Raw genomic sequence first — 15957 nt, 5'->3', positions numbered from 1 at the left:
CACTACAGAAAGACGAGGGCTATCACTAAATGATAGTGAAACTAGTATGGAAAATCAAGAATATTTCTCTGCAGAAAATGTTGTAGCTGAGTCACGTGGACAAGACAACAGTTTGAGTATCACTCAGTCATGCTATTCAACCGATTTCAGCCGCGATTCTGACTGCTATTCACAGTCTTCACCATCTGTGCTTGATGAAAAGGTCAGTTTATCAGTGTGGTCCAGCAGACAAAGCATAACCACCAATATTGGTGGCATGAAAAGGGCCAAATTTTGTCATGAATGTGGCTCTAAATATCCTATTGAAATGGCTAAGTTTTGTTGTGAATGTGGAGAACAACGACTCATCATAAAAGATTTGTCTCATTCTAAGATCTAGATTACAACTTTTCTTATAAAACAATTTGGGAAATTGCTGACCAGCAGATATAAATGACTGATTTTTGTGAATACTAACAATGCTATCATCTGTGTAAATGTGCATTTGTGCTTCTTTAGGGATGTTAATTGGTGAACAAGTTGCCATATGTTTTGGTATTTTGAATATGTGTATCAATGATTGACTTAAACGAAATGTCACTGAAGAGTGTTAATAAATAGTTATTGCTTAATGTTTTAGCTATCTTGCCATGTTTTCTTCTACCCTGATTATGGAGTACAAACACAGTTTACCATTACATGAGGAAACAATCACTCGGCATTCAACTCGACTCCTAGTTATATTTGATGTTCTAATAACGTGATACCAAGAAACAATCCTTGCTTTCTCTATTTAATTTATTTGTTGACTTGTCTGTGCTTCATTAAGTTATTATGTTGAATATGATGTTCTACATATGATAAATTTTATTGCCTAACATAATTATGATAACTGTACCATTTATGTAATGCTGCTACAAATGAAATTTCAACCTATAATGCATGAAGATAGAATAAAAATCCTTCACCAAACCTCTTACCTGAACTGTTTATGGAGATGTACATAAATAATATCAATGACACATCCTGGTGATAGTTTTAAGAAGTTCTTCATTATGTTAGGTAAATCTCATCCCAAAGGAGAACCTATAGAAATGAGGGAAAAAATGTATACATTAAAAAAGAGAAGCGCTGGTGCTTTTAACATTAATATTTTATCTTTACTTAATATAATAAAATTGACTGTAATAACCATTAACCCAGTAGTTCATTGTGCTTCACTATGAAGAAATGCTGTTGCTTTGTCTGTTCAGCTGAGGTGCTGCTATTTTTCTGGCACTGCTTGTTTCATATTTACATTACTTCAGTGGCAGTTCTCATAGAATAACAATTATCTCTACACTATAAAAATGGAAGTTTGTTTACAGTGAAGAGTTATATGTCATGTTACTAATGGCAATTTTCTCTTTGTTTGTCTAGATATGTGTTTATTTATCGAAATACGGTTAATACAATATTTTTTAATTTTCTTCTGAACTGAAAGCAATTTCATTTTATTGCATTATGTCTGCTTGCATTTTTCATGATCTAGACTTTATTGTCTGTTGACAAATTGAATAAATACACAGAAAATGTAACATTAAAATGTTTATAATAAGGATTTTTATGACTTTCCTGGGCAATGTAATTAATTCAGCAAAATAATGACAGCTTAAAACTAGAAGAGCACACTCACTCTTTCCTGTTATATAGGGGCCATTTTTATTTTTATTTTGTGGTTGGAAGTCCATCGAGTTGTTACAGTTATCAGTTAATCTAACAGGGAAATCGTCATCTGTTTGTGAACAGTTTAATATATATCAGGTTACCTTCCATTCAGATGGCTGTTGCACTCAGCAACTGTTATATTGACTTGTAAATAATAGATATCAGCTATCAGTGTATTGAATATTCAATGTGGATGAAGCCTGACCAACAGGCATTACATGCATTGATCAAAAATGATAGTGCATTGAGAATGGCTAGTTTCTAGCTGAAATCTAGATCTGCCAATAAAATTTAAAAAGGATGACTGATAACTGAAATCTATTATTTACAAGGCGTAATATTTGTTGTGTGTGTTATATTTTTACTTTTTGTGTATCATGCTTTCTGAGGTAGAGATTGGGTACCAGCCCAGTATTTGCCTAAATGGGCATGGAAAACCATCTAAAAATTACCATCAGCTGGCTGGTGTACCAGACCAATGATCGTTAATCTGCCATAAAGTTTCAGTCTGGTTCTGGCTCATTTTCCTGTGTCACAAGCTAGCATGCTGTATGCTACGCTACAAGAGCAGATGGAAACAAGAACAATAAGCAAAGGACAAAATATTTTATGAAATGGGAACAGTGCAAGGACTATAATCTGCTGTCATCATCCTATTCAAAACATGTCATCAACATATTCAAAACTTAAAAATGTAGCAAACAAACGAATATAACAGGATGCATAAAAACAGTCTATCTGTCTCTCTTAAAAATTAATTTAAAGAACAAAAATTCTTACTATGTGAATAAAACTTCACTTTTAAAAAAGTAGAACCTTTAACGAAGCTGTAGATGAAATGTTTTTTAATGCTGGTGTATTTTACACTTCTTTTTGTGAGACTTAGTTTTTTGACCATAATGCAGGTCAGCCTACATTCTTTTGTTGGAATTGTGGTACATTTTACTAATTTGTGTCTTATGTAGTGACCGGCTTTGTCAACCTTTAAGCTCGTTTTGGGAAATATGTATTGGAAAGCTGTGGTGTGTATTCCTACTTAAAAAAGGCAACAACAAGTATACTGCACATAATTTAAATTACATTTTTAATGTATGAAATTTATTTTGATATTAGTAAATTGTAGCAACAGATAATTTGATAACACGTGGCAAACAAGAAGTATCCCCACTTACAGACATTGTCACTCTGATGTCACCCATATATTAATTTTTTCTAATGGTAATTATAGCCAAGGACAACCTTATTCTAGGATTTGAGCACGTATTGTTAGCATATAAGCTTGATGTTTGTATGGTTGCCTAAGAATTTGGAGTGGTATACTTTTTGAATTTTCTGATTACCATGTACGGTAGGGGCCTCCAGCAGATTTAATTTACTAGAATTGAATTGGATACAGGAAATTTTTCTCCTGTTTATTAAAAGTGAATTACTTTGAGCCAGTGAGAAGTTCTTCTACCAATTTGTTGACATTAACTTCTAATTCAGTGGAAAATTTAATTTTCTCTCACAATACTAGTATCACTTGCTTCATTTGTGGGACAAATGTAATTCATTTACATAACCTGAGGGTTGATCAACAAGTAATGCAACACATTTATTTCTTAAAGCAGGTTTGTTTTATCCATGAATTAAATGCACCATATTGTTATCCAATTCTCTGGCTATAAAATACTATTTTTCAAAGTAGTCACATTTCACTTCTATAGTCTTATGCCACCTTAATGTGAGGTCTGGTATGTCATCATGGTACCACTTTACTGGACGACATCTCAGCCAAGCTGTTGGTGTATCAGTGGTTTCTCCATTACAACTGCAGTGCCTCCAATGGAGTCCATTCTTTATTGGGCCAAAGATGAAAGTCAGAAGATGAGAGATCCACGATGCAAGGCAGATGAAGAAGAGTAGTCCACGAAGTTTTTCTGATCTTCTCTTGAATGTGCAGACTTCAGTGTGGCCTTGCATTATCTTGGAGGAGGAGACGTATGCATTTTTGTGGCCTTGAACATGGAATCATTTGTTTAGTGTCCTAAGAGTCCCACAATAGATGTCTGAGTTGATTATTTGTTTATGAGAGAGCATTGCACAAAATAGCCTTTTCAGAGTCCCAGTGACCTGTATCAATGAATTTACCAGCTGAGGGTACTGTTTTAAACTACTTCAAAAGAGAGGTTGTGTGGTACCACTCATTGGATTTCTCTTTTGTTTCCGGTTCAAAGTGGAAACTCCATGTTTCATTTCCTGTGAAAAAGTTTGAAATCATAAGTATAATCCTAATAATGGGCAAGCAGTTGGCACAGCTATTCCTTCAGTTCTCTTTACCCTCTTCATTCAGGCTTTGAAGAACCCAGAGAATACAAATCTTTGAATACACTAACTGATGGGCAAGTGTGTTTGCACTACCAACAGAGATGTTGAATCCTGAGTTACTTGACTGTTGATAACCAACGCTGTCTGTGGTTGACCTGTGCGTGAGGGATCAGATACATTTTCTTCTCCTTCTTCTGTTGACAATTGATGCTTCACTCAGTAACTTAGCATGCTTTCATCCACTGCCTGCTGTCCTTAGAAATTCGGTCAATGCCCATGAATATTTGTGATGGTCTTGTCTTCCTTCAAAAGAAATCAGTAACTGCTCTTTGCTTGGAATGCACCTCAGGTGAAGACATCATTTTGAAGATAGTTTTACACTGCATCTGCAAAGTCTCTCCACAGTAGTGAGCTCCGTGAGTCACACCTTGTGGGGCGTGTGAGTAGTCATTCATGGCGCTGTACCAGCTAGGGGCAGGTACTAACTGTTAGTGGGTGCAGTTATGTTGGGAGATGGGATTCAACATTATTAAAATTAAAACAATGAAATTAATTAATTCAATTAAGTACACTGTACTCACCAGTATCACAGTAGGTGCTGGAAATGTTTCTTTCTTTCTTGAAGCCATAGTTCAACACCTTTACATTTATTTGTTAACATCTTTGCCAATGTTTCATGAGTAATGAAATACAGATAATCAATTATCACTGTCTTCAGTTCATCGATTGTCTTTGTGTTATTTTGATATACTAATGTTTTATCTGTACCCCAAAGGAAATAGTTGGACAGAGACAGACCTGGCGTGGGCTAGAGACCTTTTGTAATTACTGTCTGCAAATATTCCACCTAAAGCTGGGTCCACACATGCAACAAAAGTGTCACAATAGCTAGTGGCATATCGCAGTTGCATGTATGAACTCCCAGTTTTCAGTGGCGCAACTTGAGAGACGCAACTTCTGTCACACTACAAAAAGTTCAACTTGGTTTTACTTTGTTGCACCACTTTACTACCGCTACTGCTCCCTGGCAGCAGTACAACAAAACACGAGCAATCTGTTGCAGTTATCGTGCAGTAATTGCTGCTGTACTCGATTCGATTTTATTTCTGAAAAAAGTGAAAACAATGGTTAGCAGGTACGCTTTTGCAGCTTTTAAAACTACAAGAACAGGAGCCTACATTTGAGTTTCTGTAGCAGTGTGTTTGTGTATGTGTGTGTGTGTGTGTGTGTGAAAACCAATGACATAGGAATAACCAATGACACAGGAATAAATAAATAAACTTAATATATGTAACCAAAAATGTGAATTGTATCAACTTCGTAATTAGATTAGATTAGTACTTGTTCCATAGACCATGAATATGACACTACATAATGATGTGGAACATGTCAGGTTAATAAATGGTGTCTATACAAAATGTTACATTACACAAAATATTACATGACACTTAATATTTTTAATTTTTTTTGTGGGGTTTGGGGAAATTACCCTCTTACTATATCCAAAAATTCATCTAAGGAGTAGAAGGAGTTGCCATTAAGAATTCTTTTAGTTTCCTTTTAAATGCTATATGGCTATCTGTCAGACTTTTGATGCTATTAGGTAAGTGACCAAAGACTTTCGTGGCAGCATAATTTACCCCCTTCTGAGCCAAAGTTAGATTTAGCCTTCAGTAGTGAAGATCAACCTTTCTCCTAGTGTTGCAGCCATGTACACTGCTATTACTTTTGAATTCATATGGATTGTTAATAACAAATTTCATAAGTGTATATATATATATATATATATATATATATATATATATATATATATATATATATATATATATATATATATATATAGTGAGGCTACTGTGAAGATGTCTAGCTCTTTAAATAAGTGTCTGCAGGATGATCTTGGATGAGCTCCAGCAATTATTCTGATTACGCACTTTTGTGCAATGAACACTCTCATACTCCATGATGAGTTACCCAAGAATATAATGCCATACGAAAGCAGAGAATGAAAATAGGCATGGTAAGCTAATTTACTCAGATGTATATCGCCAAAATTTGCAATGACCCTAACAGCATATGCAGCTGAACTCAAACGTTTCAGCAGATCCTCAGTGTGTCTTTTCCAGTTCAACCCCTCATCAATGCATACACCTAGAAATTTCGAATATTCTACCTTAGCTACCGATTTCTGATCGAAGTCCGTATTCATTAATGTGGTCATTCCATTTACTGTGTGGAACTGTATATACTATGTTTTGTCAAAGTTTAATGAGAGCCCATTTGCAGAGAACCACTTAATGATTTTCTGAAAAACATCGTTTACAATTTCACCAGTTAATTCTTGTCTGTCGGGTGTGATAGATATACTAGTATCATCGGCAAAAAGTACCAGCTTTGCATAGAACAGCAGAGGACCCAAGACCAAACCTTGTGGCACCCCATTCTTGATTGTTCCTCAGTTTGAGAAATCACCAGTTTTTTGCATATTATGTGAACTGCTTATTTCAACTTTCTGCACTCTTCCAGTTAGGTATGATTTAAACCATTGGAGCACTGTCCCATTCATACCACAGTACTTGAGCTTATCTAGAAGTATTCCTTGATTTACACAATCAAAAGCCTTTCATAGATCGCAAAAAATCCCAATGGGTGACTTCTGGTTACTCAGAGCATTTAATATTTCATTAGTGAAAGTATATATAACACTTTCCGTTGAAAAACCCTTCTGGAAACCAAACTGACATTTTGTTAAAACTTTATTTTTACAAAGGTGTGAAGCTACTCTACAATACATTACTTTTTCAAAAATTTTGGATAAGGCAGTCAGAAGAGAGATTGGGCGGTAGTTGTTGACATCAGACGTATCCCCTTTTTTATGCACTGGTTTAACAGTGGCATACTTCAGTCTATCTGGGAACATACTCTGCTTCAGAGAGCTATTACATATGTGGCTAAGAATCCCACTTATTTCTTGGGATCAAGCTTTTATTATTCTGCTGGAAATGCCATTAATTTCATGTGAGATTTTATTCTTGAGAGAGTTTATTATCTTCCTAATTTCAGCAGGAGAGATGGGTGGAATTTCAATTGTATCAAATGGTGTGGGTAAGGCCTCTTCCATTAACTGCCTTGCTTCTTCTAATGAACATTTTGATCCTATTTTCTCTACAACATTTAAAAAATGATTATTCAAAATGTTTTCAACTTCTGGCTTGTTGTTTATCAAGTTTCCATTCACTTCAATGGTGATGCAATCATCCTGTACTCTTGATTGCCCCGTCTCCCTTGTAATAATATACCAAATTGTTTTGATTTTGTTATCAGAGGTATTAATCTCAGACATGGTGCACATGCTTCTGGACTTTTTAATAACCTTTCTTAATGTAGCACAGTAGTTTTTATAATATTTGGCTGTTTTTGGGTCATTACTCTTTCTTGTTAGATACAGTTACTTTTTCTGGTTACAAGATATTTTTATTCCTTTAGTAAGCCAAGGTTTTGGCATTGACTTTTTTCATGGGGAAACAGTTTTCAAATTCTCTTACAAGTGTATCATGAAATAAATTATATTTTAAGTTAGCGTCCAGCTCCTTGTACACCTCATCCCAGTCTAACTGCTGAAGATTTTCTCTGAAATTTCTAATTGTTGTGTCATTAATTGAACACACAACTTTGGAAAGTAGTTTTGAATTACTGAATGGAGCTATGTCATATACTGTAACTAGCTGAGGATCTAGATCAGAAAGCCCATTTTCAACAGGACAAGAACTTATGTTTTTAAACCTGTCTTGGTCTATAAAAGTGTTATCTATAAATGTGCTGCTGTCCTTTACTACCCGAGTAGGAAATTTAATGACAGATGTCAAATTGAAAGAACCGAGCAAGACTGCCAGGTCATTCTTCCTATTACACTCTTTCAGTGAATCAACATTGAAGTCCCCACAAATAATAATTTGCTTTCCCCTATCTAACAGATAGCACAACAAGGCATCCAAGTTTTCCAGGAATAAATGAAAGTTCCCTGATGGGGACCTATATACTGGTACAATTATAAAAGAGCCCTCCTTCAGTTTAAGTTGACAGGCACATGCTTCTAAATGTTGCTCTAGACAAAACTTTTTTGTATACAAGCTTTCTACACAGTGATAACTTTTGACATATACGGTAATCAGTGAGACCAAGCGTTTGTATATGCTAAATTCTGTTTATATGCATGTTCAAATGGTTCAACTGGCTCTGAGCACTATGGGACTTGACTTCTGAGGTCATCAGTCCCCTAGAACTTAGAACTACTTCAATCTAACAAGCCTAAGGACATCACACACATCCATGCTCGAGGTAGGTTTCGAATCTGCTACCGTAGCGGTCGCGCGGTTACAGACTGTAGCGCCTACAACCGCTCGGCCACACTGGTCGGCTTATATGACGGAATTAGCTCCAGAGCGTGATGTGGTAGCTGTTAAACTAAATTTCTTATTGAAAATGCCTATATCAACGAATACAATAAGACTCTAAAATCTTGGAAGAGTGGCGTGTCTGCAGATGATATTTACTTGGAGCTATTGGTTAGTATGCCACGTCAGACATCATTTTCGTCTCAGAATGTTATTTCTTTTAGAAATGTGTCTATTTCCCTTGATTTATCCCTGTGCGAAACTTATTTTCGGATCCAACATTTGGGTGTCGTCTTCCTTCTATTTAACTCTTGTAATAGCTCTATGCCCATCCCCTACACTATAACATTCATAGCCACCCATATGATTTCAACTGACGCCATATTGAAAGCTGTGCAACTACACAGAATTTGTAGCGTCCTGTGTGAACAGTAGCTCATGATGCCACTACAGCAAGCCACAAGCTGTGGCTCTACATTAGTTGCGCGTGTGAACCCGGCAGTCGTACGGACTGGTGTACCATATGAACTCTGGTGTTGTCTTACTAAAAATAATGAATGACTGATCTCATTTTCATTCAGCAGGACATTAAATAGATAAATTATCTGGAAACTACAGACATCGGAAGTGACGGTTGTATTTAAAAACATCGGCCCTATAATTTGCGCACGTGTTATCACAACGCACATTCTAGTTTTCTCTGCATGCAGTGGTGTTTCTCGTAAGGCATATCGATTTTTTGATGACAAAATTCGTGAATTTTGGGAATTAATGTAGCCAGATGAGTGAAAGCGAGCCTCATTAAAGAAAAAAGTTCGATCTAAAACACCAACTCCATGTCGGTTAACAAATCGCTAAAACAATTCGTTTTCTGTGGTCGATACAATGTAACTGTTGCAATACAGTAATTTTATACAGATACATCCCCATTTCTTTGGTTATGGCCTTAGGTGCAAGAACTAGACATTAACAGAACTAACAGTTGCATTGCACACGAAACACCACAGAACACCAGTATAGTAGGAGTGCAAAGACCACGTTATTATACGGAAACACAGAACGACACCAGCGCTACTTGTGGCCGGGCTGTGAACTTCAATACGAAAAAATATGGCGCGAAAATCTCTTGTGTTTATTTCTAAATACGCGAATTAGAGGACAATATTTTTCATTTAATCTTTGAATGTGGGCCGCATAGTGCAGTAATAAAGGTTTTTGAGATCTTGCAAAGTAATATATAAAAGAAATCTCAATCAAAAACAAACATTAACTACTCGTAGCTGTAGTTTACATTGTGAAAATTTTCGTAAATTACGCCACCTTTTGACTGTGAAATTTTTTTGTAAAACTCAATATTGCAATTTTGGCCGTGTGGCCATTATCATGTAGAAATAAACGAGCTTTAGCACATGGCAGACAAAAATCATCTGGCATTGCATGCATATATAAATGATTTTTCCGTTTCCACATATCATAAAGCACATTATGTCCACTCGCGTGATCGAAAGTGGAATAGTAGGTTACACAAATAAATAACTACACAGCCAATGGATAACCAAGAGGTCATTTACAAAAAAATCTGTGCTACAAACCAAGGATGTACTGTAAAGTCTACAAAATCCGATTTATTATTTTTTCTGTTGATTGTTATTTATGGATATTCAGTCATCTGAAATTGAACTTCTGCACAGTTCAAATAAATTTATGAAACACACAAAATACTATTTTACAAAACTGAAAAACAAATTGGGAGCAGAGCAGGTAGACACTCCATGAATGTAGCCAAAATGTTTTTGCTAATGAGACATACAAAGAAAATGAACTGTAACACCACCTTTTTTTTCCCCAACTTGGCTGTTATTTTGGCAACACCCATCATGTTTAAATAATGAAAGAAGACACTGGTACAACATTTATTTTTAACATTTTTATTTATTTACTTCCTTGTTGAAAACACTGTTTGGTACACTACTGAAAATTAACACAAATTCCCCTTGACAGCACTTTATTCATTATACTTTTAGAATCCAATCATCACATGTAGAAAGTGTTAAGTTATGTGCCTGCTGAATTACCAGATTTTGTCATAACAAGTCAAAGGCATGATTTTGATACAAGAACATTTGTATATGTATAGGGAGCTAACTCTCATTGTACACATAATAAACAAAATACAAAGTCTTTTAACATGATTTGAACTTCTTTTTAAGTTGTTGCATACACAATTTCCTCTTGTTTGTAAATTTCTTTTCTTTCACATACTTTTATATTATAAATGGAATACTTGTCTTCAGAAGTCTCTCTTCAATGTCATGTTTATTACCAATTGTTGTATGAGACAGAAGAAATTTTTTTTTTAAATTATCATGTAGTTTTGTTATGTGACCATGACTATTTAGATACTCATACAGCTGATCATGGAGTGCCCTTAGGAAAATCATGACTCTTTCACTTGCGTATTTCAAATGAGAATGCTCCTCACTATTCTCTTTAAATGAGGTAAACAAATGATTTTCAGTCACAACAGAGGAGTAGAGACTGGTACTACATGTTTCACAATCATCTGGTACATCTATGGCTTTTAGTACATAGCCTGCTACATAGGCTAAGGATTGTTGATCTTCTACAGACTCGATGATATCATCTGAGTAAGAATAAATTTGCTCAGGTGTATCAGTGTCTTTCATCTCACATTCACTTAAATGTTCACTCCTACCACTAGCTGCCAGAAAGTGACACAAACTGCTCAAGGGAGTGTAATCATCATTTTCACAGTTACTTACACTCATGGCTTTGAAAGGCAAAGTCATATGATTGACAACACAAGTCTTCAGAGCTTGTACAAACTGAAAACAAGTTGGGTTTGTATTAGCAATACCATGTTGTCTTATACAACAAAAGAAATTTTCTAAAGCATCTTGATTGAACCCCTTTAAATTTAAGTACTTAAAGCCAACCACTTTCAAGGTCTTCCACAAGAAAATAATAGACTGTAATGTAATCTGCCAACCTTTTATGAAGCTAAACATATTAGTCTTGTTTCTTCCCGTTTTTAAATCTATTATTTGCCAGCTGCCTATTTCCCTCAATATGCTATACCACATTTCTAAATGTGGCGAATTTTCTGATAAAGCACACCTAAATTGTTTTCCATCCCTGGGATATTGCTCATTACTGTTGAGTGAATCAAAGAGATTATCTACCTTTTCCACAAACTCAGCTGTGTGTATAGCTTCAGATGGTAATGTGTGAGTAGAAACATATGTTTCAATTGTAGCTGCAACAGTATGACTCATTTGTGCAGCAGCAACTTTTACCTTCATTTTGACATGGGAATCAGAAAAGTTAAAGTGTTGTGCTTTTAATTTGGGCAGAGTTTTGAACTGTTTTTTTTTTAATCCAAACAGAACACTGTACTGATGTACTCAAACTTTGCTGCTTTGTGAGGTTCAAATTGAATTTCATTATCTATCAAAGCATTTCTCGTGTTTTTGAGCAGATGTGTTACATCATAAATGGTAACAATTGGTTGATTATTGACGACAAAATGAAATATACTGGGTTTCAACAAATTTGCTTCACACAGTTGCTTAAGGGCCTTTTGGTTTGTTGCATTCTGGTCACATACAGTACAAACCACTTTGAACCCAATATTCTATAGTTCACTTATGATGTGAACAATGAGTGATTTCAAATGGGTGTAGTGGAAAGTGGCTGCAGTAAAGTAATATGCTAGAACTTGTTTCCAAGTTCTGCGAATGCCTTTCAGCATAAAAACCAATGCTTGACTGGCAGCTACAGGTGAACGTCCTAAATGACCCAAGTCCTGATAACCATAGATTAGTTGTTTGTGTGCATCATAGTACATACCATCATCCAGAGACATTTCATCAAAAAGTAGAGCACAATACAGGGTGATTCAAAAAGAATACCACAACTTTAAAAATGTGTATTTAATGAAAGAAACATAATATAACCTTCTGTTATACATCATTACAAAGAGTATTTAAAAAGGTTTTTTTTCACTCAAATACAAGTTCAGAGATGTTCAATATGGCCCCCTCCAGACACACGAGCAATATCAACCCGATACTCCAACTCATTCCACACTCTCTGTAGCATATCAGGCATAACAGTTTGGATAGCTGCTGTTATTTCTCGTTTCAAATCATCAATGGTGGCTGGGAGATGTGGCTGAAACACCATATCCTTAACATACCCCCATAAGAAAAAATCGCAGGGAGTAAGATCAGGGCTTCTTGGAGGCCAGTGATGACGTGCTCTGTCACGGGCTGCCTGGCGGCCGATCCATCGCCTCGGATAGTTGACGTTCAGGTAGTTACGGACAGATAAGTGCCAATGTCGTGGCGCTCCATCCTGCTGAAATATGAATTGTTGTGCTTCTTGTTCGAGCTGAGGGAACAGCCAATTCTCTAACATCTCCAGATACTGTAGTTCAGTTACAGTAGCACCTTAGAAGAAAAAGGGACCAAAAACTTTATTGTCTGAAATGGCGAACAAATATACAACTAAATGAAACTTTATAGCTCCCTTAATTCGCCGACAGATAGCGCTTAGCTCTGCCTTTTGTCGGTTGCAGAGTTTTAAATTCCTAAAGTTGTGGTATTCTTTTTGAATCACCCTGTACTTGTCATTTTCATGCATATTGCTTACTTCCCTTGCTAAAAAGTTTAATAAAGCTGGATCAAGTCCTGTATCAAATGGTATGTGGGAAAGCACTCCCTTGAGCAGCGTGACAGATGGAAGGGAGAAGTATGTGGTCAAATATCTGTACAACCGGGGACTACACTTATAAATAGATAAAGCAAATGCCTTATCTTGTATAGACCACCATACTGCTGTGGGTTGCATATTGGCATTTCTTAATTGACTTATAAAAGTTTTAGTCACGTCATTCAACTATTCTTCAATTAACTGAAATTTCCTGTCATCATACAACTATTTTAGAATTTTCAATTTATTCCTCTCATTCTGTAGCTGTTTTTTCAATTTACACACTCTGGAAACTGTAATTCTATGCAATTTATACATTTTGTGTTTTCTTGGAGTTAAATCACGTTTAGAAACGCCAGATCCTATTACACCTGCACTACTTTCAACATCATAAACAGGTGAGGATGAAAAGCTGTATTCACCATCATCTGTGCTCTGTAAAGGGGGACTGCTTCGTTGTATTACTGTAGATTTTGCATTGTGACCTGTCTCTTGCACGCTTATATTTGCACCCGATGTGGTGAAACCGCCACCACCACCACCACCACCACCAGTGTAACACAGATGGGTGGGGGGAGGATGATACAACACCAATTCCATGTGCTTTGGTATAACACCAGGATTTAGCCTGTGTCTAGTAAAGTCCACAAAATCTGCTTCATAAAAATGATCCTCACACACATAATAATAACTACAGTTGACACCTTCATCTATATTACAGATCAATTTCCACTTCTTTAAAGTCTCACTTTTTGATGCAGCTGGAAATTTATAGAAAAATTTATTCTTGTGTTTGGAATTTATTTTTACATAATCACTACTCCTGCATCCAGGAAACTTGCACGAGTATTTCAATTTCAATCTCAAACTGAATTCTTCTCTTCCCGTATGATCCATCCTCATATGTCTGAAACGTTATTCAAACCAAAAATTAGGAACGAGAAAAAAGATCAGGTATGGTTTACATTGATTAATGTTAAAGAAAACTCAATGTGAAATTAATTTCACTATCAAAAATCATATTAGCTTATGTCTAAATGCAGCTATCCTGTACTGAAGTATTGACAACTGCTATCATGGCTTGTAATCTGATGTGTTATTGCTACAAAATAGTGAGAAAACGAAACAAATTCTCATTTCTACTACGGATATGCACATCACTCTATATATAACTGCATGAGCGTAGTTGCACTATATTCTATATTCAACACTACTTTGTTAAACAGTGCTATCAGGCGGTAGAAACACTACTTATTGTACCATTTCAGTATATTTCAGCATCTAGATACCATGGTAGATACCAAATTCAACTGTACATTATCAGTAACAGTTACAGCTGTAAATCTGTATTACATTGTGTTGAGCATTAAAGTGCGAGAAGATTTCTACTGTATTGGATATTGCCACAATAATACGTGTAAATGTTCAACTGCTTGAAGGACCTGCTTTGTGTGACTTCGAAACAAATGTCTTATTATGTGAGAACACAACCTTTGTCGATACAACAGCAACAAACACTTTTTACCTGGATAGAGTGTTATGTACTGTACAGAATATTTACTGCCGAAAACGGGAAATAGGACACACTCAAGGCATTACGAATCAATTGTAACACGTCCAATATTTGGTATGTAGTAAACGGCACAATAAATGATACTTATTATGTCACTAAGAGTACTTCGTGGCAAAAAGGAAGATGAATCAAAGCCAGAATTATATTCCATTACAGGATTCGGAAAGTTGAATACAAACTATGTCAAAAGCTGCTAGCATGGGATTCTCTATGAAATAAAAGGAAATATTAACAGAAATAAGAAATATTTAAGTAAACTGAGCAACGGAAATTGTATTTCTTTGCAGGAACAAATATACAAGAGTCCACAGAACGTAATGTGATGATACAACCTCGTGTTTTATATGAAACAAAAGTAAAAAAGTAAATACTGAATCATCACACCATCAAATATTACGAATGCATCCAAAAATTAAGCAGAATAATAGCAACATACTTACACTGCAATTTAAACGAAAAATCACGATCACGTTGCTACGATACCAAAACAATTATGGAAGACTACGTCATCCAATAGGAACATGAGACTATAAATTGCTAAACTTGCAGCGCTCCAAGTGGCCTGGGACCAAACCAACGTCGTGTTACTGGAAATCCCTATATGAATTTCACCCCCCTGCGAAACACTACTATTCCCACCTTACCGCTGCAGGAGTGTAGTGTTGCCAACAGTTAAAGTTAGCTTCCCGAACAGTTTCGAATGCAAAAACCACCAGAAAAAACAAAAAAAAAGCCCCTACTCTAATAACAGCTAAAATTTCAACTAACAAGTTTTTAAAATTATTATGAAAGAAAATAATAAGTATACTAATAATTAGTTTCCTTTATTATTAAGTACCGTAATAAAATATTCACAATCATTAAATGAACATGCAATAAATAAATCAGTAAGCCAAGGTCAGGAACATAGAGAAAGTTCTATAACAACAACTAACTATTTAAATGAATTCGTCTTCTTGAAATGAATCATTTTTGTCAACATCGTCATCGTCGGTTTCAGACTGATACTATTCTTTGGTACCGATATGTTTTACAATATTTATTGGAATTTCATATTCTTTGCAGCATTTTCCTTCCAGCCTCAAACTACTGTGTATTCTTAGCATAGCAGTTAAAAGATTTAACTTCATTCTGTTCCTCTACTTGTTTTTTTATTACATTCATACTGCTAATATTCTCACAAAATCGACATTGCAATGAGGCAGTGCTGGAGATTATCGCAAAAGTCTCTAATTCCTCAAATCTGGATTCCCCTTGAGCATCTTT

At 35.6% G+C, this 15957-nt stretch overlaps 1 protein-coding gene across 1 annotated transcript; it reads right to left on the bottom strand.

Moving 5' to 3' along the window:
• Nucleotides 1-10333: 10333 nt before the first annotated feature.
• On the bottom strand, nt 10334-15251 carry LOC126418794 (uncharacterized). Its single transcript, XM_050085725.1, has 2 exons — nt 15132-15251; nt 10334-14025 (listed from the first exon to the last, which is right to left on the bottom strand). The coding sequence occupies exon 2, from the start codon at nt 11705-11707 to the stop codon at nt 10649-10651; it is 1059 nt and encodes a 352-aa protein (XP_049941682.1). The 5' UTR covers nt 11708-14025; nt 15132-15251; the 3' UTR covers nt 10334-10648.
• Nucleotides 15252-15957: the final 706 nt, after the last annotated feature.

Source organism: Schistocerca serialis, chromosome 9 (assembly GCF_023864345.2).
Source record: "Schistocerca serialis cubense isolate TAMUIC-IGC-003099 chromosome 9, iqSchSeri2.2, whole genome shotgun sequence".
In the NCBI taxonomy this organism is placed as follows: domain Eukaryota; kingdom Metazoa; phylum Arthropoda; class Insecta; order Orthoptera; family Acrididae; genus Schistocerca; species Schistocerca serialis.
Note: the sequence above shows the minus strand (reverse complement) of the source record. Positions and strands in the feature narration are given on the sequence as shown.